The sequence below is a fragment of the Phyllopteryx taeniolatus genome, chromosome 2 (assembly GCF_024500385.1).
Source record: "Phyllopteryx taeniolatus isolate TA_2022b chromosome 2, UOR_Ptae_1.2, whole genome shotgun sequence".
NCBI classification, from domain to species: Eukaryota; Metazoa; Chordata; class Actinopteri; order Syngnathiformes; family Syngnathidae; genus Phyllopteryx; species Phyllopteryx taeniolatus.
In genome coordinates this window covers 23,294,683-23,319,874 of record NC_084503.1, presented here as the reverse complement: position 1 = coordinate 23,319,874, position 25,192 = coordinate 23,294,683, and the positions used below count along the sequence as shown (strand labels likewise).

General features: G+C 44.0%; 2 protein-coding genes across 5 annotated transcripts in view; one reads left to right on the top strand and one right to left on the bottom strand.

The window, feature by feature from the left end:
- igf1rb (insulin-like growth factor 1b receptor) overlaps positions 1-25,192 on the top strand; it is a 105,829-nt gene that overhangs the window by 24,759 nt on the left and 55,878 nt on the right. Inside the window, exon 1 of one of the 3 annotated variants that reach the window (XM_061765437.1) lies at positions 18,929-19,459. The exons of the other annotated variants lie outside the window; for them this stretch is intronic. The gene's annotated coding sequence lies outside the window, so the exon portion shown is untranslated. Of the gene's footprint in view, positions 1-18,928; positions 19,460-25,192 lie in introns of those variants that run through there. 3 annotated transcript variants of the gene reach the window in all.
- Positions 1,143-3,008, bottom strand: LOC133474111 (uncharacterized). 2 transcript variants are annotated; one of them, XR_009787348.1, is made up of 6 exons: positions 2,883-3,008; positions 2,595-2,798; positions 1,976-2,516; positions 1,693-1,901; positions 1,335-1,601; positions 1,143-1,262 (listed from the first exon to the last, which is right to left on the bottom strand). XR_009787348.1 is itself a non-coding variant. In XM_061765447.1 (3 exons), exons 1-3 carry the CDS (start codon positions 2,967-2,969, stop codon positions 2,028-2,030), a joined length of 780 nt encoding a protein of 259 aa, XP_061621431.1. In that variant the 5' UTR covers positions 2,970-3,008; the 3' UTR covers positions 1,925-2,027. The 2 variants fall into 2 exon arrangements, 1 of the variants encoding a protein (XP_061621431.1); XM_061765447.1 differs by lacking the exons at positions 1,143-1,262; positions 1,335-1,601; positions 1,693-1,901 and having other exon boundaries at positions 1,925-2,516.

Below are 25,192 nucleotides of genomic sequence, written 5' to 3'. Positions count from 1 at the left end.
CAGTTTACTTGATCTCAAGACTTCACTATATCGCCACACGGCTGACATGGCTCCTACCCGGAAATTACCGTCTGCTGTATATGTAAGGCTGGTCTTGTGGTATCGGTGGGTAGCATGGGTGTATTTTTACCAGTATTTCTGTTTAGACATACAGTATTGGCACTAATACCGATACTGGTATCCCTATTTGTTAGTTTGTGAGCACATTGGTTTGTTTGCTCTGGTCTTCTTATCTGAGCTCTGTTGTCTTAACGCGCCTTAGTCATTTCTATTTCCAGAGCAGGTTGTCCATTCATCAGCGCCATAAAAGCACAAGTGTTGTTTTCATTGACGTGCACTCATTCATAACAGTATGACAAGTACAAAAAAAAAAAAAAAAAGTCTTCAAAGTGCGTTTGCTCTTCTGGGAAAGTTTTTTTTTTTTTCTTTTCTATTTTGCAGTAAGAGCGACATTCTTCTGTGTTTACGTCCCCTATTTGTCTTGGTGTCTTTCCTCACGCTACAGACATTTCGGCATGTTCCCATCGCACGACGTGGGCTCCATGTCCGTGCATGCGGGGATAACCTCCTCCCGAAAAGCATGGGAGGTGTTTTTTTTCCGGTGCTTTGTATCTCAGGAGGAGATGAAAGCACATCATTAAAGTACAAAGGAAGTCTTCTGTGAGTTACGGGAAAGGGATTTTTTAAATGTATTTTATTTTATTTTTTTAAGGTTGTATTTTTAACCTCAGCCCACAGGGAATACAGATAAAACCAAACAAATCGGCTTGTTGGTCAGCCTGCCATTAGCTTCATTTACTGCCATTTGCATGTCAGTGTTGCTCCTTTGGGCCTGTTGTTTAGCACTGTCCTTGTCATTTTTAATACTCTGGCCTCCATCAACCTGCTCACACTCGGGGAGCCACCTCTTTGCCCTGTCCGATGGAGAGACTATCCACAGAAAACGCTGCCACGTGAGTTGCCAGCCTGGAAAACTCCGACATACCTTAGAGGACAAACCGCACGTACCGTTTGGCACTGTCCAGGTCCGTCGAGTGGCGATGTCTGGCCGAGCTCTTGAAGCGGCCCTTGTACAACCTGTCCTTGTGCCGTGTGGGAAGGGCAATGCGGGCCTTGTCCCTGGAGTCCAACTTCAGCCACAGATCCCTTATGTTGGCCACCTGCGACTGCGTGACAACGGAGTATAGGCGAAGCTCCACTAGCGGCGACGCCAGGCGGTAGACGTGCTGGTAGCCCCTGTGTCTGTCCGGTCCAAGGACGTCCTGCATCAAACAGGCGGCTTTTGGTCAAACTGGCTATGTCAGCAAAAAAGACAAATGCATGGAGAGGCCTACATCCTCTACGAAGGCGTCTGGACGTGGTGGGGGCGCAGCCACCCTGTCCCTGCCCCTGCCCCTGTCTTGGCAGTCTGTCAAGGCCATGAACTCCGGGTCTCCTTCGTCCAGGTCTTCCACATTGACCGCCCCGTTGTCGTCCTCCTCCTCCTCCACCACCTTGTCCATCCAAGCGGTCAGGTCCTCCTCCTACACCTCCTTGTCACGACCGGGTTCCGGGTGGAGTGCGGCGCCGGTCGTACAGGTAGTCTAAGCCGATGAGCTCCCCTAATCGTGAGCAATCTCAAGTCAGAACACGCCGCGTTGGTGCGACAGAGAGCGAGGCGGTCGGTCAGCCTGGCTCGTCCCGACTGCTTACCGCTGTACTCCCCCGGCGGGGTGTAGTTTTCCACCACCGTGCGGTTCAGCAGCTTCTGCGTCAGCTTTTGGAAAGCGTCGAGCAGGCGGGAGTTGTAGCAGCGTGTCAAGGTCGTCGACGGGCCCCCCACCAAGGCTGCCCTGGCTTGGTCCACCGGGTCAAGCCCTCCAGCAGGTAGACCTGGAAGTGGAGGGCGTTGGCCACGGTGCCTGCCAAAGAGGACAGAAGGAGAGTTACGCTTGCCCGCCAACGACCCCCGCCACAAAAGGCTTGCGCTCCTCACCTGGAATGAAGCGGCACTGGTGGAGGTGGAAGCACTCCAGGGAAGTGGAGCCTCACGCGCACCTGAAGATCGGAAGCTTGATGCCGCCTCTCGTCACCTCCCCCGCCTTGGTGTATAAGGTGACGACGGGCGGGTCCTGGATGCAGGCCATGTGCTGGCACTGCGTGTAACAGATGTGCCGAGTCCTGGCCTGGTCTAGGAGAGCCATGCCCATGGTATCCTTGGCCTCCCAGAAGTGGTCCAGCACCTCATGGATGAGCCGCTCCGTCTCCTCGGCCCCTCTGGTGCGGCGACGGCAGTGTCGGGCCAGCTCCTTGACCGAAAGAGTGACCGGTCGGCTGCCGTCCACAGGCTGCTTGGCCCATCTCAGCAGGTTGCTGTCCTCTGCGTCCCACTCGAAGATGGCCAGGGACAGCCGGGCCATGAAGGGACCGTAGAGGATGTGGCCGTCTGTGGTCACCCCCCTGGCGAAGCGCCGCATGAGGTGCCACACGTCCAGCCGCACCATCAGCTCCTTCCAATCGGCGAACATGGCCGCGACCTAAGGCACGCGGGAAAAGAGAGAGCGTTAGAGTGTGACGCAAAAGAGCTTGCGCGCCGAAGAATAAATTTCACCTACCTTGCTCTTCCCGGTGGCGGAGCAGCAGTCGCGGTCCACGTACAGAAGCTGTCCCGCCTCCCTGTACCGCCGCATCAGTCCGCTCGACAGCCCTACGCCCTCGGCGACAGTGAGCCCGGACATGAGCTCCTGCCTGTGCTCGTTCTCTGCGTTGGTGACCCAGGCGGCGGTTCCGGCGGCCGCCCCCGCAAGCTTCTTGACCATCTGAAAGCGCAAAGGCATGGGCTGAGTGTCAGCAGCGGGCGGCGTGGCAGCAATGGAAACGTGCACCCTCGGACGACTACGTACCTTCTTGGTGGAGTCCATCTGCAGCACGTTCCCGAAGACCGATGTGATGCGGGCCTTGTTCTCAGGAAGGTGTGGAAGCACCGCCATCACGAAGGCGGCCAGAAACCAGACTGCGCGGGGCACAGGGCTGGGAACACCCAGCTGGTCCAGCACGGAGAGGTACTCCAAGCTGTGCCTCAACCACTCCAAGGTGTGCCGTGCTTGATTTGTCGCAGGCTGGTGACGGCGTTGCCCAACGAGCGGTCCTTCAACATGTGCACCACCTTCCAGTCGAAGGCCAATCTAGCGGGAAGCAAAGTGATGCGGCGATGTGCGAGGCTGAGCCGACGACCACCGGTCGGTTCCTTTCTTACTTCTACGTGAGGACGGCCTGGAACTTCAGCTGTTGGTACATGCTCATCTGCTGGATGATGGATTCTTCCCAGGCCGAGTACTTCCGGCGGCAGCCGTTGCACTCCAGGTACTCCGTGCCCATGAAGTATCACTCTTGGAGGTCCAGCCCCCGCTGCACGGTCCGGTACAGCCAGCCTCCGGTCAGCCGGTGCTAGCAGTGTGGACAGGCCAGCTTCAACCCCCACATCTTGTACCGCGCCCAGAGGAAGAAGCGGTGGTGGAAGAAGGCCTTGGAGGAGGTGGGGGGCTGGGTGTAATAAAGCGGCGTTTTGGGGGGTGTCCCACCACAGCTAGAGCTCGGACGTCAGGACCAGTTTCCCACGGGAGCCTCTGACGTAGAGCACTTTGGCCAGCCATTCGTGCTTGGTCTCCGGCGAAGTTTTTCCCTTCGGCAGCACGAGTTATAGCATTCCACGAGTGTCGCGCGCTTTGCGCAGGCACATACACGCCAACACACACACATAGTTCTGTTTGTAATATAAGAATTGGGACCCCAAGTGGACAAAAATAATACTTGCATCTCAGGACAAATAATATAATAATTATGTGGTCACTAATTCTCGGCTTTCGTCTGTTGCCGGAATGGTCTGGAACGCAACCCCGCTATAGAGGAGGGATAATTGTATACGAGCTTAAGTATTTTTAAGTAATATTGAAGTGCAACATCAATGGTTTCTTCTTTTTCGAAAAAAAATGCAGAAAAGTAAAACAGTAACAGTTTGAACAGTGTGAATTAGTACGCTATAAAAACATCAGTCATTTTTAATCATTTTATATATCACAAATTTATACTATTGGTCAGTCGCCATGTGGGTCTGTTATATTTACAAATTGTTGACCAATCTAAAGTGTTGAAAATGGCTTGCTCTTTTTGACTATGCAATGTTAATGGCTCAAACAAATGCTGTTCTGGTTTCCTGAAAAGAGATTGTTTCAGAGATGTGAGGATTCCGCCTGATGCCGGCGATATATAATAAATGTTACATATACAAAATTTGTGTGTAAAGGGCAATTTTTTTAATTTTTTTATGGGGTGTCGCACTGATATTAATGTCCACATGATGCCGCTTCAAACAAGTTACAAGTGTGAGGTATTGCCAAAAGCATATCGTTAGCCGGGATGTCTGCTTGACAAAGGCTGAGCTGCGTTGTAGTTGTTTACGGCTTAAACGTGTGGCTAGAGTAAGTGGGCAGTTACACTTCCTGTCTCTTACCTAATACTCTATGTTGCGTTTGAGAACTTGGTAAGCCTCCAAATGTACCGTACTGAAAAAGCTGAACATGAATACATGTACCAGTAATTAATTAAATTAATTTGATGTACCAGAGCGGCACGGTGGCCGACTGGTTAGAGCGTCAGCCTCACAGTTCTGAGGACCCGGGTGTGGACCGCCTGTGTGGAGTTTGCATGTTCTCCCCGTGCCTGCGTGGGTTTTCTCCAGGCACTCCGGTTTCCTCCCACATCCCAAAAACATGCATTAATTGGAGACTCTAAATTGCCCATAGGCATGACTGTGAGTGCGAATGGTTGTTTGTTTCTATGTGCCCTGCGATTGGCTGGCAACCAGTTCAGGGTGTACCCTGCCTCCTGCCCGATGACAGCTGGGATAGGCTCCAGCACGCCCGCGACCCTAGTGAGGAGAAGCGGCTCAGAAAATGGATGGATGGATGATGTACCAGATAAGTAGATAAGTGATCTGAAGGCTTGGGAGAACACCCCTGGTTAGCCTTTCTGCCATTTCATTACACTCAAATATTGTCCTGTTTCTGATCTATTTCTGCTCTGATACTATCTCTGAAGTCCAAAAGTTGGCAGGATGACTTAGTTAAGTGCTGTTTCAACAGAACAGTGACCTGGAAAATCATTGGAAAAATTCTAGCTTTTCCAGGCAGTGTGAAAGGGGTTTAGGTAAGAAATGCTGATCTCATAATTAATGGTGTGTGTTTATAACTGCGATTGATTCAACTCACCAATTGTCATCAATAAAGCCCGTATGTTCATTGTTATATTTTTGTCTTTGTTCACAAAGTTGTTGCATCTATAAAAAAAAAAAAAAAAAAAAAAATCCTTCAGTATTGTGACAGTACTTTAAGTCCACATCCCCGCAACCTGTTCACAGTGGCTGATTGGGCTGGTAATGACAGGGTCAACTGTGTAAAGCAGGGACATTCATGGATACTTTAATTGAACAGTCACACCCATCTGTGGAATGCCTGAAAGAGAACATTACTGGTTTGGTTGTGGCGACGGGGCCACTATAATTATGCGGCCTTTGATTGGGTTCTGTGACACACCGTCTGATTGTGATGAGCTCTGACTGGGTAGCGTGTCTTGTCAGAGGTTTATGGTTGAAGTTTGTTTTGCTATACTAGGGTCCCTTTCCCCTACTCTTCTGTGGTTGCACAAAACATCAAATGAAGAAAAATATGCAGTGGCGAGTCAAATGTGGTTTTGCTTTGTAGCCTGTACTTAACAGCACATTTTCAGTTGTTTTTTTGTGTGTGATATGAATCATGCCATCATGATCATTTTCCCTGTTCACCTGAAATATACTGTGAAAATGGGTAAAATTCGGTTTAGCGATGTGCATCATAGATTAGATTAGATTTTTGAAATTGTTTGTTGGTCTTGTCTTGAAGCAAGTTGAGCAACCTCTGCGGTATCATTAAATTGTAGGTAGTTGGTTAGTCTTCACGTTCATTTTTGTGATTGTTAGTTTTTATTAGTTACTGTCTGCACGCCCCTTCATTTGGAAGTTTGTTGTTCCGCTCACACGTCTTTGTCTATTCCTACATTTTTTTAGTTTGTTAGGTCAGTTGTTAGCCCGTTGGTTCTTTTGTTGTTTGTTCATTTATTAGTTAGTTGGCTCATTAGTCTATTGGCACTTCAGTTTGTTTGCTTGTCTGTCAGTTTACAAATTTTGTATTAGTCTATTTGTCAGTTTGTTATTCTGTTGGTCCCTTTGCACATGTATCTAGTTCATTACATTTATTTATTTAGTTTGCACATTTGTGACTTCATCAGTTGTATGTTTATCATTTTTTGTCAGCGCATTTGTCCACTTACACGTCAGTTTGTTTGTTAGTCCGCTCTCGTGTACATTTTGTACAGTCTGTGTGTTTTAGCTATTTGAAGCAGTTAAGCAACAGCAAACTTCTACCAGTAAATTCTCCAGACATTAAAAGATTCTCAAATAAAATAATACAGATGTGAAAAGAATATTTTATCCGACACATCAAATGGTTGTTTGTTTATATGTGCCCTGCGATTGCCTGGGAACCAGCTTGTGGTGTACCCCACCTCTCGCCCGAAGATAGCTGGGATAGGCTCCAGCACTCCCGCGACCCTAGTGAGGATAAGCGGTACAGAAAATGGATGGATAACTAACTAAATATTGTTCTTTTAGGAAAGTTCATCGTCAGTAGTTTGTCTTCTTTTTGTTTCGATTAGTAAAGTCTCAGCGGCGCGGTTGACGACTGGTTAGCACATCTGCCTCACGGTTCTGAGGACCCGGGTTCAAATCCGCCCAAGCCTGTGTTTCTCCGGGTACTCCGGTCTCCCCCCCCAAAAAAAAAACATGCATGGTCGCTTGAGTGAAGATTCTAAATTGCCTGCAGGGCGGCCAAGGGTATCAACAGCAGTTGATGACAGAACTATTGTGAGAGCTGTGAAGCCATTCTTCCTTGCAGATCCTCTCCAATTCTGTCAGGTCGGATGGTGAACGTTGGGGGGCAGCCATTTTCAGGTCTTTCCAGAGATGCTCAATTGGGTTTAAGTCAGGGCTCTGGCTGGGCCATTCAAAAACAGTCACAGAGTTGTTCTGAAGCCTCTCCTTCGGTATTTTAGCTGTGTGCTTAGTGTCGTTGTCTTTTTTTTAAGGTGAACCTTCAGCCCAGTCTGAGGTTCTGAGCACTCTGGAGAAGGTTTTCGTCCAGGATATCGCTGTACTTGGCCGCATTCATCCCTGTCCCTGCAGCTGAAAAACACCCCCACAGCATGATGCTGCCACCACCATGCTTCTCTGTTGGGACTGTATTGCACAGGTGATGAGCAGTGCCTCCACACATGCCACTTAGAATTAAGGCCAACAATTTCTATCTTGGTCTCATCACACCAGAGAATCTGATTTCTCACCATCAAGTGTTTTTTTTTTTTTTTTTTTGTTTTTTTTTGTTTTTTAGCAAACTCCATGCGGGCTTTCATGTGTCTTGCAACTGATGGATGATTTTCTAGAACTTTCTCCCATCTCCCGACTGCATCTCTGGAGCTCAGCCACAGTGATCTTTGGGTTCTTCTTTACCTCTCTCACCAAGGCTCTTCTCCCCCAATTGCTCAGTTTGGCCGGACGGCCAACTCTAGGAAGGGTTCTGATCGTCCCAACGTCTTCCACTTCAGGATTATGGAGGCCACTCTGCTCTTAGGAACCTTAAGTGCAGCAGAGACTTTTTTAGGAACTTTGGCCAGATCTGTGCCTTGCCACAATTCTGTCTCTGAGCTCTTCAGGCAGTTCCTTTGACCTCATGATTCTCATTTGGTCTGACATGCACTGTGAGCTGTAAGGTCTTATATAGAAGGGTGTGTGGCTTTCCTAATCAAGTCCAATCAGTATAATCAAACACAGCTGGACTCCAATGAAGGTGAAAAACCATCTCAAGGATGATCAGAAGAAATGGCACCTGAGTTAAATATGAGTGTCACAGGAAAGGGTCTGAATACATATGGCTGTGTGATTATTTCAGTTTTTCTTTTTTTTTAAATCAGTAAAAATGTAAACAATTACGTTTTATTTATATGGGGTGCTGTGTGTACATTAATGAGGAAAACAATGAACTTAAATGATTTTAACAAATGGCTGCAATATAACAAAGGGGGTCTGAAAACATACCACAAGATGCAAACCACTCATCAGCAAAAAGAATCGGAAGGCCAGATTGGATTTTGCGAAGAAGTACACAGATGAGCCACAAAAGTTTTGGAACAAAGTTATATGGACTGCTGAGACCAAGATTAACCTTGACCAAAGTGATGGCAAGGCCAAAGTATGGCGAAAGAAAGGATCTGCTTATGATCCAAAAAACACAAACTCTTCTGTGAAGCATGGTGGAGGTAATCTCATGATTTGGGCTTGCACGGCTGCTTCAGGAACGGGCTCACTAGTCTTTATTGATGATGTAACTCCATGGTAGCATCAGAATGAATTCTGAAGTCTGGCAAGTCACAGAAGCATGCATCCAAACTAATCGGGAGACGCTTCATCATGCAACAAGATAATAACCCCAAACACACTGCTAACACAACAAAGGACTTCATCAGAGGTAAAAGTGGAAGGTCTTATGCCTGGATCAGACTACAAGACAAATTTGGTCCTTCACGATTGCACTATGTCAGACTACTGCCATCAAACCTTGCCGTATCTCGGGCAGACAGTGGCAACACTACACATCTATTCCGATACTACCACATCCCGTCTTTTATGATCACTGGGCTTTTTCTTGTCAAATCAAACACTGTCGGAGAGATGGAACAAGATAACGTGTCACCAGTCTACAAGGTACAAGGTACTTTTATTGTCAATTCTACAATATGCGTAGCACATACAGAGGATTGAAATTATGGTACTCAAGGGCCCGCGGTACTACAAAAGACGGTATAAATAATAAACATCAGTATAAAGAAGCTAAATAAAACTATGGTATATAGAGAAGAAAAAGTATAAATTAAATATGTAAATATCAAAGATTAGGAGACACTAACAGTTGTACGTAAACATGCCGGCCTTCTGTCGAATCTAAAGCGTTAGTAAACATTGGTTCGTGCACGTGAAAAAATATTGACAACGGTGTGCAAGTATGTTGACAACAGCAAGCACGGGAGGCAATGGGCCAGTGACAATACACAATCCTATTGGTCAAGGTGTGCGGTCGGAGAGTTGTCGTTGATACCTCACTCTACACAGAAGATATCCAAAAAAATCAAACATGCTAGACTTTTCTTTTTGACGTCATAGGGTTATCGTAGGCCCAAATTGTTGGTCATGGATTATGTCACACTACAAGAAATTTGGTCGTTCCCGACAAATTATGTCGGGCCCGATCTAGGAAATCGGCTGCGATAGCTAAAGTATTCAGACCCCCTTAATTTTTTCACTCTTTGTTATATTGCAGCCATTTGCTAAAATCATTTAAGTTCATTGTTTTTCTCATTAATGTACACACAGTACCCCATATTGACAGAAGACAACGGAATTGTTGAAATGTTTGCAGATTTATTAAAAAAGAAAAACTGAAATATCACACAGCCATAAGTATTCAGACCCTTTGCTGTGGCACACATATTTAACTCAGGTGCTGTTCATTTCTTCTGTTCATCCTTGAGATGGTTCTACACCTTCATTGGAGCCCAGCTATGTTTGATTATACTGATTGGATTTGATTAGGAAAACCACATACCTGTCTATATAAGACCTTGCAGATCACAGTGCATATCAGAGCAAATAAGAATCATGTGGTCAAAGGAACTACCTGAACAACTCGGAAACTGAATTGTGGCAAGGGACAGATCTGCCTAATGTTACAAAAACAGTTCTTCTGCACTTAAGGTTCCTAAGAGCACAGTGGCCTCCATAATCCTTAAATGGAAGACGTTTGGAACGAGCAGAACCAGTCCTAGAGCTGGCCATCCGGCCAAACTGAGCAATCGGGGGAGAAGAGCCTTGATGAGAGAGGTAAAGAAGAACCCAAAGATCATTGTGGGTGAGCTCCAGAGATGCAATCGGGAGATGGGAGAAAGTTCTAGAAAGTCAACCATCACTGCAGCCCGACACCAGTCGGGGCTTTATGGCAGAGTGGCCCGACGGAAGACTCTCCTCAGTGCAAGACCGATGTAAGCCTGCATTGAGTTTTCTAAAAAAAAAAAAAAAAAAAAAACACCTGAAGGACTCCAAGATAGTGAGAAATAATATTCTCTGGTCTGATGAGATCAAGATCAACTTTTTGGCCTTAATTCTAAGCGGTATGTGTGGAGAAAACCAGGCACTGCTCATCACCTGTCCAATACAGTCCCAACAGTGAAGCATGGTGGTGGCAGCATCATGCTATGGGGGCGTTTTTCAGCTGCAGGGACAGGACGACTGGTTGCAATCGAAGGAAAGATGAATGCGGCCAAATACAGGGATATCCTGGACGAAAACCTTCTCCAAAGTGCTCAGGACCTCAGACTGGGCTGAAGGTTCACCTTCCAACTTGACAATGACCCTAAGCACACAGCTAAAATAACGGAAGGAGTGTCTTCAGAACAACTCCCTGACTGTTCTTGTATGGCCCAGCCAGAGCCCTGACTTAAACCCAATTGAGCATCTCTGGAGAGACCTGAAAATGGCTGTCCACCAACGTTCACCATCCAACCTGACAGAACTGGAGAGGATCTGCAAGGAGGAACGGCAGATGATATCCAAATCCAGGTGTGAAAAACTTGGTGCATCATTCCCAAAAAGACTCATGGCTGTATTAGCTCAAAAGGGTGCTTGTTTTAAATACTGAGCAAAGGGTCTGAATACTTAATGGCTGTGTGATATTTCAGTTTTTCTTTTTTAATAAATCTGCAGAAATTTCAACAATTCAGTTTTTTTCTGTCAATATGGTGCTGTGCGTACATTGAGGGGAAAAAATGAACTTAAATAATTTTAGCAAATGGCTGCAATATAACAAAGAGTGAAAAATGTAAAGGGGTCTGAATACTTTCCGTACCCATTGTATATTGCAGGGTTACAAAAACATCACAATGTCCTTTATTTCCAATATCGTGCAGCCCTGGAATAGTCAGCACTCAGCAGCATTGTATCTGGCTCCAAAAAACCCCAAATAAACATCAGTAGTAAAACAACAACTGTACATCAATAGTAATATACTGACAGAATACTTTGCATCCCAGGTGTGAAACAAAAGAAGAATTAGTCTGCGGCATTGTATGTGGCAACTGTACATGAATAAATCACGTTAACATTTACGGACACCCTATTGAGTGCAGGTCCAAACTATATTGACAGGCCTTGAACCAATATCATCTTTATCCTGTTATACCTGAATATCACAGTATCAGTCTCCATCTTAAAATATGAAGGACTACCTGGATGGTTTGATTGCTCCTTGAAAACCTCTCACACCCTCTTTTTTTATTGTCTGGCCTCTCCGTCGGCTCCAGGAGGGAACAACAACACTTTTTATTTATCATGTCTTTTCCAGGGCAGTCAGTTGGTAGATACCAGGAATGTCTTTTGTCTCCTGGTTATCCAGTGGTGTCAGCTGATCTGACAAATGTGTTTTCCAAACATGTTTCACAAGGTGAACCTCAGGCTCTGTTTAGACGAGCACGATACTTTCCCATTGTTACCTCCAGTGCTTTGGCTACAAGAATTACAAGGAAATATTTCTCCAACAAGTGGCATGGCATCGAGTGGTGTAAAAATGAGTCGATTGATCAACAATGAATCGATTATCAAATAAATTGACACCTATTTTGATAATTGATTCGTCATTTAGAGACATTGTTTAACTGGAAATTCTCAAATCCTCAGAATTTCAGCCTCTCAACAGTAAATATTCTCAGACTTTTGTAGTCCTTCATGAAAGCAAACATATTTGTTTGGTCAAAGACATTTGCAAACATCTGCTTTTACTTTTGCAAAACAATGATCAACATTTTTGCCCATTTTCTGCCATTTTACGGCCCAAACCACTAACTGAATCATCATCAATTTAAAGTATGTTTTTTGCATTTTCTGCACTGTCAAGTTGAACCGTCTCATTTTTAAGTAAAGGGATTTAAATCAAAAATGTTTTTGTCCGATTCATCAATTAGTAAAAAAAAAAATTTACAGATTAATAAAATATTCAAATAATTATTAGTTGCATCCCTAAAGGCATCAACAAAGAACTTCAAGAAAATAACAGAGGATGTCATGGATTCAGTGTCTTGGCGTTTTGTGATTTTTTTTTGCTTCCCATAATAACCATCTATATAGGTCCGTTAGTGGGCTAATGGTACGCCGGAAATCACGGTCGGGTTATGTACCTTGGTTTTAAGGTCACGGTTTGATTCAAATTTGGTACAGTAAGGGAACAAAACTACAGCTTTTAAGGGAAGTGCACATGAACACTTTGAAAAACTGCAAATGGCTACAAGTAAATTCTTCAATAAATGAAAGATTATCAAGTTCTCAACCTAACTAATCAAAATGTCTTCAATAAATATTTAATAAATATGAAACCGCGTTATGACAACATTAAAAGTGTTCTATTAAGGATGCTGACAAGTGAATCAAAGATTCTCAACTAAAAAATGTAAGGTAACTTAAAATCTTTTTAAATAATATATGGGCTTTACATGATCAGGATTTTTGGGACCTATCACCGATTAGCGAGTTTAAATAGACCGATCACCGATCTGATCACAAGCTGGTGCAATACATCTGTGTATTTACTGTATATTCAGTGTAACCTCCGGTTACAAACTCAATTCGTTCTGTGACCCTGTTTGTAACCTGAAAGAGAGACTGCAAAGAGAGGTCATGTTCCTCATTGAAATGAATGGAAATGCAATCAATCCGTTCCAGCCCCAAAACGAACGAACAAAGTTATACTTACCGGTACCTTTTTTTTTTTTTAAATCAGTGTGTTTAAAAATATAGTGCAGTATAGAAATAAGTGAAAACACACTAATATAAAGAAATAATTCACTAAATAAACATAACTGTTTATTTCTCATTAACTTTTCATTAACCCAGGGGAAAGAGGGAGACTACAGCTCCTCAGTGAGGAAGAGTGTTCTTCCATAATAACATAGGGAAATTATGATTCAGGTGCTTCTTTTTTTGTCTGTTTCTTTTCTAATTCATTGGTTGATTTTGGCACAACAAACCGATCCAACTCTCTTTCTGTTGAGAAAAAAATTAGAAAGTGGGGCGTCACATTGTCATTTAAAAGATGAATTGCTCTGTTGGCCAATTTGCTGCACATTTCTTTTGGTCATTTTGATCAGTTTTGTTTTTATTGATTGCCTCGCAATCAAAGCAAAACAACAACAACAAAGGTACAGTCGCCTACCTAAAGGGCCTATCTCACTACACTGGCAGAGATGTTGCCAAGACTGAGCAGTCGATGTGACTCTGGGACCCAGGAGACCAAAATATTGTCTGTGCTCTCACCAGAAAGATGTCTGGGAGACGTTTCCAGACAACATCAGAATCAGAATCACCTTTCAATCGTTTCATCATTATTCAGGTGGTTTGTAAAATGGCAAAAGTAGTTAATCTGTATTGTTATTAAAGATGATGCACATTTGAAAGTAGAAATAATGCTCACAGGGTATGTAGCATCGTAACTGGAGAATGATAATGGTATCAATCAATCCAAGGTGTCTTCATTATCCCCAACGGGGCAGTTTATGTACTATCTTGTGTACCTCTAAAAATAATCAGGACTTCAAACTAGTGCACTGTAATGCTATATATTTCTACATTCGTTGTACTGTTGATTGAAAATTGTTCTTATTCAAACGATGCCTAACCTAGAAGTGTCCTGACACAAATGTGCAAAACTGGCAGCATGTTACAATGAAATTATAAGTCAACTAGGGCTGCACGATATTTTCTCTGAGCATCGTCATCGCGATGTACATGTGCGCAATATTCACATCGCAGGGTCTGCTGCGACGTTCGTGTTCTGAAATACACAGTGCAGTATTGGCCCCCTTCTCAAATTCTTATATTTTTGCATAGTTTCCGCACTTTTTTTTTAAATCATAATTTTTTTCGAAGGTGTGTGTGTCTGTCGTTACATCTGGCGTAAATGTAGCACAGCATTTTAGAAAAATAATACCAACAGTCAAACATGGTTGTGGTAGTATGATGGTCTTGGGTTGCTTTGCGCGCCTTCAGGATCTGGACAACTTGCTGTGATTGATAGAACCATGAATTCTGCTCTTTAACAGAAAATCCTGAAGGGGAATGTTCAGCCATCAGTTTGTGACCTCAAGCTGAAGCGCACTTGGGTTCTGCAGCAGGATAACGATCCAAAACACACCAGCAAGTCAACTTCTGAATGGCTTAAAAAAACAAAATTAAGGTTTTTGAGCGGCCTAGTCAAAGTCCAGGCTTGAATCCGGTTGAAATGCAGTGGCATCACCTTAAAAAGGCTGTTCATGCTCGAAAACCCACATTTTCTGCTGAATTCAAACAATTCGGCAAGGAAGAGTGGACCAAAATCTCTCCACAGAGATGTGAAAGACTCATTGCCAATTATAGAAAACACTTGATTTTAGTTGTTGCTGCTGAGGATGGCACAAACAGTTATTAGGTTTAGGGAGCCATTTTTCACACAGGGCCAAGTAAATTTTGTTTTTTTCCTGAATAAATGAAATCAACATTTAAAAATAGCATTTTAAGTTCACTTGGGTCATACTGTATTTGTCAGCTATTTACATTGAAAACAGTGCAGAAGTGGACCAATGAAGCAAAGATAGAACTTCAAGACTGTTTAGACTGCACAGATTTGATTGTTTTTGAAACCTCAATTGGCAGCCTGGATGAATATACGGACAGTGTCACATCCTATATCAGTTTCTGTGAAGAACTTTGTGTACCAAGTTCAGTGCCGAACTTCAGCAACTTCGCCAGGCTAAAGAGGATGCCTGTCGAAGTGGGATAGAGCACTGTACAATCGAGCTAGAAACCAGCTGACAAAAGAAATTAACACCGCAAAGAGAAATTACGCAGAAAAGATGGAAAAACAGTTTTTTGCTAACGACTCAAAGTCAGTCTGGCGTGGATTACAATCACTAACCCAACTACAAGCGACCATCCCCCCAAGCAGAGACCAATAAAGTACTAGCTGACGACTTGAACACCTTCTGTTGCAGATTTGAAAAGGACAGTTTCACACCCCACACCCACCCACCCGCACCACCGACCACCATCACACCTCTGACTCAACCTTCTGCGTTGACCATCCACAAACAGGATGTGAGACGTATCTTCAAAAACAAAAGATTAAAAAAACGACCGGCCCAGACCTTGTGTCACCATCCTGCCTCAAAGTCTGCGGACCTACCCGCTCCAGTCTTCACAGAGATCTATTGAAGATCTGTGTGAAGTACCATCCTGTTTCAAATGCTCCACCATCATCTCAGTCCCAAAGAAACCTGCAATCTGGGGTCTGAATGACTCCAGGCCTGTCGCCCTGACATCTGTGGTCATGAAGTCCTTTGAACGCCTCGTGCTGGACCACCTCAAGACTGTCACAGGTCCCCTGCTGGATCCCCTGCACTTTGCCTCCTGAGCAAACAGGTCTGTGGATGACGCAGTCAACATGGGACTGCACTTCATCCTCGAACACCTCGACGGCGCAGGGACCTACGCAAGGATCGTGTTCGTGGACTTCAGCTCTGCGTTCAACACCCATCATCCCCGATTTCCTCTCATCCAAGCCTCTCCAGCTCAGCGTGTCGCTTGCCATCTCCCAGTTGATTTACAGCTTCCTGACGGCCAGGACACAGCAAGTGAGGGTGGGGGACACCACCTCTTCTCTCGCTAGACCTCAACGCACCCAGCTGTCAAACTCTGTGAAGTTTGCAGATGACACTACAGTCATCGGCCTCATTAAAGACTGACGAGTCTGCATATCGACAGGAAGTGGAGGGGCTGGAGCTTTGGTGCGGACAACACAACCTGGAGCTCAAGACTGGAGAGATGATCATGGACTTCAGGAATTATCCTTCGTCAAAGCTGCCCCTCACGCTGTCCAGCTTCCCTATGTCAACCCTCAAGACCTTCAAGTTCCTGGGAACTACAGTCTCTCAGGACTTGGAAGTGGGAGGCCAACAGCAACTCCATCCTCAAAAAGGCCCAGCAAAGGATGTGCAGTACTTCCTGCGGCTTCTGAGGAAGCACGGACTGCCACACGCGCTGTTCTACACAGCAGTCATTGAGTCAGTCCTGTGTTCATCCATCACACTCTGGTTTTGTGTTGCCACAAAAAAGGACAAACTCCGACTGCAACGGACAATCAAAACTGCCGTGTGAAGTTACTTTTTGTGTCAAAATGCTGAGTTCTGGTGCGTACCCTTCAAAATAAAAGGCTAAAAGCTTAAAACAAGAAATCAAGTTAAAACTTGAACATATAAACCATTTGACGTGATGAAACAGAATACAGGGGCACCTATATAGATATGTTAATAGTTATCAGCTGTCCGTGAAGTCAACTCTCAGTCGACTGGGTGAGTGAAACAAAATCAAATAGTTAAAACAGTTAAAATAACAATTTTAACAATGCTATATTTAACTTTTAGCTGAAACATGAATTAATGAATATTAAGTCAGTTGGGTTAGTTCCACACACATTGCCTTTTAGTTCATATTTTTGATATTGATACTGGTTATAAAGAACCTCGAGTCAAATGTTCATAGTCTATGCTACGGGCTGCTAAGAATATGGATGTTCCTAATTTGGACACCCTTTATTTAAACCATGCAAACCTTTTTTGACCCAGCCCCCTAAAAGAATCAGAATCGTTTGGAACCAGAATCGAACTAAGGAATCGGAATCGCTCAAAATCAAACGATGCCCAACTCGTGTGTGTGTGTGTGTGTGTGTGTGTGTGTGTGTGTGTGTGTGTGCGTGTGCGGGACAGTCCTCTAATGAGGAAAACGCTTTAATATCTATATAGTCCCAAATATTGAGGCAATCATTCTGATATTTTTAGAGTTTGAAGTGGGCATAGATAGAGATGTCACCATAAAGTTAATGATGATTGATTACAGTTTTATGACATTAAGCTACGTTGAGGTTTTTCTCCATAGTGACCATAACAAAGGGCGGCGGGATATGCCTTTATATCAACGAAAAATGGTGTACGGACGTCACGGTGCTCAGCACACACTGCAGCCCGCATTTGGAGTTGCTATTCTTAAACTGTAAACCATTCTACTCGCCACGTGAGTTCGCATCATTCATACTGGCTGGAGTCTATATAACGCCTCAAGCTAACACGAACGCCGCATTGCTAACGCTCGCCGAACAAGTCAACGAAATTGGAAAAAAAACACCCGGACTCACCCCTCATTATTCTCGGGGACTTTAACAAAGCTAAACTCAACCACGAACTCCCTAAATACAAGCAGCACATCGACTGTCCTACCAGGGAAAATAATACTTTGGACCACTGCTACACTACGGTAAAAAACGCATACCGTGCTATACCTCGTGCAGCCCTGGGCTCGTCTGATCACTGCTTAATTCACTTAACACCGACGTACAGGCAAGAACTTAAATGTGCGAAGGCTACAGTGAAAACAGTCAAAAAGTGGACCAATGAAGCCAAGATGGAACTTCAAAGCTGTTTAGACTGCACAGACTGGAGTGTCTTTGAAAATTCAGCTGGCAGCCTGGATGAATATACGGACACTGTCACATCCTATATCAGTTTCTGTGAAGAGGTCTGTGTACCAACAAAATCATTTCGCACATTCAACAACAATAAGCCGTGTTTCACTGCTAAACTTAAGCAGCTTCGCCAAGCTAAGGAGGACGCATATCAGAGCGGGGACAGGGCCCTGTATAATCGAGCTAGAAACCAGCTGACTAACGAAATTAACATTGCAAAGAGGAACCATGCAGCAAAGTTGGAAAAACAGTTTAGCGAAAACGACTCTAAATCAGTCTGGCATGCATTCCAATCGCTGACTAATTACAAGCAACGATCCCCCCAAGCAGAGAACAATAGCACACTAGCCAAAGACTTGAATACCTTCTACTGCAGATTTGAAAAGGACAGTTTCACACCACACACCCACCCGGCCGCACCCGCGACCACAATCACACCTCTGACTTCTGCGTTAACCATCCATGAACAGGATGTGAGACGCATCTTCAAACAACAGAAGATTAACAAAGCGGCAGGCCCGGACCATGTGTCCCCATCCTGCCTCAAAGTCTGCGCGGACCAGCTCGCTCCAGTCTTCACTCAGATCTTCAATAGATCTCTGGAAATGTGCGAAGTTCCATCCTGTTTCAAACGCTCCACCATCATTCCAGTCCCCAAGAAACCTGCAATCTCGGGTCTGAATGACTACAGGCCTGTCGCTTTGACATCTGTGGTCATGAAGTCCTTTGAACGTCTCGTGCTGGACCACCTCAAGAGTGTCACAGGTCCCCTGCTGGACCCCCTGCAGTTTGCCTACCAAGCGAACAGGTCTGCGGATGATACAGTCAAGATGGGACTGCAGTTCATCCTAGAACACCTCGACAGTGCAGGGACCTACGCGAGGATCCTGTTCGTGGACTTCAGCTCAGCGTTCAACACCATCATCCCTGAACTCCTTTCATCCAAGCTTCTCCAGCTCAGCGTCTCACCTGCCATCTGCCAGTGGATTTACAGCTTTCTGACGGGCAGGACACAGCAGGTCAGGCTGGGGGAGGCCACCTCATCCACATGCAGCATCAGCACTGGGGTGCCCCAAGGTTGTGTCCTCTCTCCGCTGCTCTTCTCTCTCTACACGAACAACTGCACCTCAGCGAACCCGACTGTCAAACTCCTGAAATTTGCAGATGACACCACTGTCATCGGCCTCATCAAGGACGGTGACGAGTCTGCATATCGACAGAAAACGGAGCGGCTGGAGCTGTGGTGCGGCCGACACAATCTGGAGCTGAACACGCTCAAGACTTTAGAGATGATCGTGGACTTCAGGAGGCATCCTTCGCCACAGCTGCCCCTCACGTTGTCCAGCTGCCTTGTGTCAACCGTCGAGACCTTCAAGTTCCTGGGAATTACAATCTCTCAGGACCTGAAGTGGGCGACCAACATCAACTCCGTCCTCAAAAAGGCCCAGCAGAGGATGTACTTCCTGCGGCTTCTGAGAAAGCACGGCTGTCACCGGAGCTGCTGAGACAGTTCTACACAGCGGTCATCGAATCAGTCCTTTGTTCTTCCATTACAGTCTGGTTTGGTGCTGCTACAAAAAAGGACAAACTCAGACTGCAACGGACAATCATAACTGCTGAAAGGATTGTCGGTACCCCCCTACCCACCATTGAGGACTTGCACGCTGCCAGAACTAAGACAAGGGCATGCAAAATCCTCTCAGACCCTCTGCACCCCGGTCACCAGCTCTTCCAGCTCCTTCGCTCAGGTAGGCGCTACCGATCAATGCAAACTAGAACTAGTAGACATTCCAACAGCTTCTTCCCTCTTGCGATCAACTTCTTAAACACCTAACCTATAATTCCATTACAACAAGCTGGCAATTTTTTGACTTGAGTTCGTTGTCACATTTCTGTGGGGCCAATTTTGTATTACTCGTGCACTCACTGTAGTTGTCTCGCCATGCTGCACTATTTGCATATACTGGCCACTCATGCCAGAGTAGCATCTGCTCCATTTGCACACTGATTGAGGAGTATCTGTAACATTTGCACAACCAACATTGTCCCAGATTATCGCACTACTCGTCACTTTAAACCGCATACAATCCTTGAAGTCTCAGCGCCCTTTGCACAATGGTCATTGCACCGGACTATTGCAATATTAGTCATTCGAACTGCTCTAAGTGCTAGAGGACTCTGCATCTTTTTGCACAATTGTTTTTTGTCAATGTCTTTATGTCTCCAAAGTGTTCTGTAAATTGACTGTCTGTTGTACTAGAGCGGCTCCAATTACCGGAGACAAATTCCTTGTGTGTTTTGGACATACTTGGCAAATAAAGATGATTCTGATTCTGATTCTGATATAGATATAGAGAAGTTGGCAAAAAGTCTCCAATGAAATAGAACGTTCGATTTCACCATGACACCCTGGCGACCCGGCTAGTCTCCAAGGGACGTCACAGAGACGTCTCCGTAACCAGCGGAAACTCTAGTTGCCATCAGGTTGCCAACTTTTCTCTAGGCCAGTGAGATAGGGGTCTGACTTGCATTGTGTGACGCACAGAGCCAATGATGGTTACCGGTATACAACCCGAAAAGAAGTGCAGTGCAGATCTTTCTGCTCATCACAACTGCTTCCTAACACTATATTTAGTGGTTTCCCTTATTTTTTTGCCAAAAATAAAACAATTTTTGGACTTTAAAAAAAATTATAATAATTTTAACCACATAAATCACAAATCAAAAGCAGACATAATTAAATTTGTGATTTCATGGTCGAGAATGCGGAGGCGGAACATCCGCCTACGTGCACAACCGCTTGCTGCTCACAAGACACCCGACAGGGCAAAAATAAACTATTATAGCTGTTGGACTCGAACATACACGACAACAGCGCGGAATGTTCCTGGAGTAAACAAGATGGTGTCGTCTGTAATGTCTTAATTCACGGATCGTCGAATTAAGACATTACAGCCGATCACAAAATTTGCATAAAATGCAAAATAATGGCCGAGCCGTTCAGATTGGTGGAACTGTAAAGTCTAACTATATAAAAGGTAACATCTTTTCTTTTGGGAAAGTGCAATACCAGTACTTGGAAAAACTGCTTGAAGCATTTTTTTCAATAAATGAAAGATTTCCAAATAAAAATTGTGTACAAGTAAATGAAAATAAATATATAGTGTTTAAGAGCTTAAATCTATTCTTTTTAGGAATGTGCAACATCAGTAGTTTGAAAAGCTGCACATGTAAATTCTTGAAAAAAAATTAAACATTTTCAACAATCTACAATAAGATTTTGTATTTGATCGTATATAACATCTTAAATCCTTTATTTTTGGAAAGTGGTTGATTACTCCTCTCTACTGTGGTTTCCAACCAAACTACTGTTACTTAAGCGCTCATTTTCTGTTAATTCGCTACTTGGCATTCAAGTTAGCTTTGTGGATAGCATGGCTTCTCTGTGCTCCCCTCTGTCTGCTAGCCAATGGCTGAGCTGCACTGTGTTTGTTTCCAGAGGAAATGCATAGTTACATTATCTGTCTGTAATATGTTCCAGGTGAGAATGCGGTGAATATTTTATCGTTCCGGCAATCCTAACGTCTATGGTTGCAATCACAAGTAACCATAGAGGGATACCAACAACTTCTACTGCTGGGATTTGGTGACTGCAAATAGTGGGAGGTGTTATTCAAGGCCATTCACATAAAGCTCTGTCAGGTTTTGTCTGTCATCTTTCGGAAAAACTGGGGGAAAAGCACTATGAGGTTTTTTGACGTTTACAGACACAATACCAGAGCCTAAATGTTGTTTTGCGACAGCTGCCATGTGAGACGCAGGCATCTTTACAGTACCTCCACACTTGAACTTCATGCATACATTTAAAGAACACATCAGTTAATCTCTGAGCTGTCAGACCACCCTTGTAGTCGCTAAAGATGTTTCATCCAAAATCTCCCTGCAATCCGCCGGTCCGACTCAAATGGCCATCGCAAGTGGAATTTCAAGTCAGAGAGTACTGCACATCTGTTTCCCTTTGACTGTAATTATCCGGAGGAAGCCTCAGACAACAGGTCTCCTGTGGGAGGCCTCCTGGCTGTGGGCGACCCAAATGAGGAGGGGGGCGGGAGGTAGTCCATTGGGCATCGCTTTTTGATCCTCTCACCGACAACGTAATGTGAAGCACCTGCGCTCGTTCAGACACTTTTATACCGGAAAACTGTAACAACATTTCAGATGGTAGTTAGTACAGTGAACACCTGCCGTTTCACGATTCACAGTTTGTGAATTCATCTACTCGCGATCTTTTCTAACTACATCTAGTTGTGAAAAATGCACCGATTGATGCAGCCATTTTGGGCAAATTCTAAGTCTCAAGATCTTGTTTTGATGGACTCCTACTATGGAATTTGCCCAAATGTGCCCCAATCGGAAACAGTGATCCTCAACCAGAGGTCCGTAACCTTAAACACTCAGAGCCATTTGGACAGTCTCCCACGGGGGGAAAACAAAAAACACACACACACCAGGAGCCACAAAACCCTTTTGACATCCAAAGTGAGGGTAACGCCGCTTATATTGATTTTTTTGCTTTTTTTATTTTTATTTTTTTTAATTTACCTCTATATGTAAACAACTTGCATTTACAGAATCAATTAACTGCTCCAGAGAACAATACATTTTATTTCTACGCTTTACACGATCAGGATTTTTGGGGCCGATCAGCGAGTTTAAAAAAAAACGATAAGCGATCACAAAATTAAGCTATTTAAATGACCTGTTCATTTACTGTATATACTTGTCTACTTAATTGCTAAAAAAATTATATTTACAATAAATAATGTATCTTTGTGCATCTATTTATACCAGTGAGGCATAGTGACAGAACAAATGAATGGTCTTCTATTAGATGGCAGGAAGTACATACAGTAATTAATGTATCCACTTTTTGTGACATTTTTGTTTGTTGGTGTGCCGTGAGATTTTTCAATTGTAAAATATGTTCCTTGGCTCCATAAAGGTTGGAAATCACTGCTCTAGTCAGGTCATGTATTCCAGTCAGTCAGGTCAAACAAACATCACAACATGACAGAAATAATGAGTGCTAACTTGCTGTAATTAAATTACTTTACAAAGTCATAATGGACCTCTGAGGGTAATTGTACCAACAATGGGGCCCGTGACAAAAATGAGTTTGACACCCCTGCTTTAGAGCATGATTCAACAGAACGGCAGCATGTTTATGCACAACCGTTAGTGCTAGTACTAGCTTGCTAGGCTGCATAACGTTTTGTTGCCTGCTTGTGAGCAGTATCGTATTAAAAGTACGGGGACATACCTCAAGCAAGCCTTAAACGAACGTCCTCTCCTGAGCACCGGTGACCACCAGCACACGTTTTCCCCCATTTTCTTATAATACAGTCTGCGCGATCCACTCTTGTTGTCGTCGCTACGGTAACGAGTGTATCCAGTCGCATTTGAGTTGACAAGATAAAGCCCAATGATAGTTAAAAACTGGGATGCGGTGATATTATTGTAGTAGTCTGCCATAGTGCAATTGTGAAAGAGCAAATTTGTCTTGTAGTCTGATCCGGCTGGGCATTACGTGTTGTCTGTCCCACACCGCCGACATGTTTTTTTTAAAAAATAACTTTATTGGCCGTCAGATATTTACAGTACTACTTCAAAAGACACGGGGCAAGGCAAAAAATAAACTAGCTTTTGGATTCAAATATACTGTGCACGATGGCGGCGCAGACTAAATATCTTTTGCGGAGCCATTCAATGATGTCATTGATTGGATCAGCAAATTATGACAATAAAGCCGATCAGCTGATCGGCATAAAATGCTACATATCGGCCAATACCGATCAGCCCGATCAGATCGGTGTAAAGTCTATTTATTTCTGCATGTAACAAAAACATTGAACTCTGAAAAGATGTTTGGTTGGAGCTTACTCTCAAATAAAGTAGTCATTGTTTATTTGAGTCCTCCTCTTGTTCATGAGATTAAAGCCAAATTTAAATTATCCACCTGCATCCAACCAAAAATGCAATCTGCTTCTGTGTTCCGCCATTCTATCATTTTATTTTATGGCGTTATTTCAGCTGTCAACTTGAAATTAAAAAGGTCTATTTCACTTAACAATTTAAAATATATACTTGCAAAATAATAGCCAATAAAAATATGTATTTTACCTGATTGTGATTTTTGCTCCTGAAACTCAGTTCACAGCATAGGCACATCATGGCAGTAAGACATCACCTTCATCGTCTCACATGATTGTAAGATATTATGTCTGAGCTTTGAGTGATAGCACATAGTATTAAACGCTTTATCCATGGTTTTCCTACCAGGGGTTGAATAGCTCAATAAATCTTGGTGATAGGGGTCACACATCAGGTGTTGAGACGCATATTTGGATTGGGGAAAAACACTAAAAAAAAAATATATATATATATTAATTTTAAAAGAGCACCATAATCTTCTATTTTAGAATAACATTTGAAAAACGCACTAACTAATTTAAATTAAATCCTCATTGATTTTCCAAAGTCACAGAGAGCCCCAGCAAAAGAATGAAAGAGAAAGCCAGATGCGGCTCTGGAGCCGTGGGTTGCAGACCCCTGGTAGGCAGATGGGCCTCGCTACATAAGACTCTTTTTTCCCCTATGCCATCTAATCTGAGTGTAGCATGGCGTCAGATTCGATTGTACCAAGGATTCTGCATTTAAAAAAGAGGGTGTGAGGGTCAATTCATCAATAGTTGCAGCTTTATTATTATTATTATATTGTTTCTATTATTATTATTAGTAGTAGTAGTAGTAGTAGTATTCACTGGCAGGGTTCGCACGGCCCGTTTCCCACCTCGCCAATGGCTAATTGAAACAGGATGCGGCGAAGCAAATATTGCCCACGTTAGCCACACTGGTGAATCAAAATCGCCTGTCAAAAGCCCTTCCTGATAAAAATTAAAGTGTGCGCGCTCATTCTGCCGTGTGTGAATGGTGTTAGTTGTTTAGTCATCCCCCCCCGTAAAATGCTTCAATCTGCTGTCCAGCCGCTGCTAGCTAAGCAGTCGGGCTCACTGGCTTTCCCAGCTGCGGGGGAGCGGCGCATCGAGGAAGACAAGACCCGATGCCGCTTGGCGCCCAATTGAAGCATGCATATTTATTACCGCGACGTACGTTTGAGGTGTCGATGGTCAATGTGTCCTGCAATTCACATTAGCTCTCGCGGCTAGCTAACTTCCTTTTTCAGCGTTTGAATTTGAGAAAATTCTATATACAGTCCTTAAGATCCTTCGTGATGATTATCAAAAACAAGTGAGTCATTTCAACACTTTTACTTTAATTGATGAAAAACATTAACATTTAATATTGTTTCCCATTTGAACCACTTATGCACATCTTTGTAATGAAAAGTGTCACTCCACTTTATCTCTATACTCAGCTGACACTGACAGCACTGACGACTGACTGACTACTGCTACTGACAA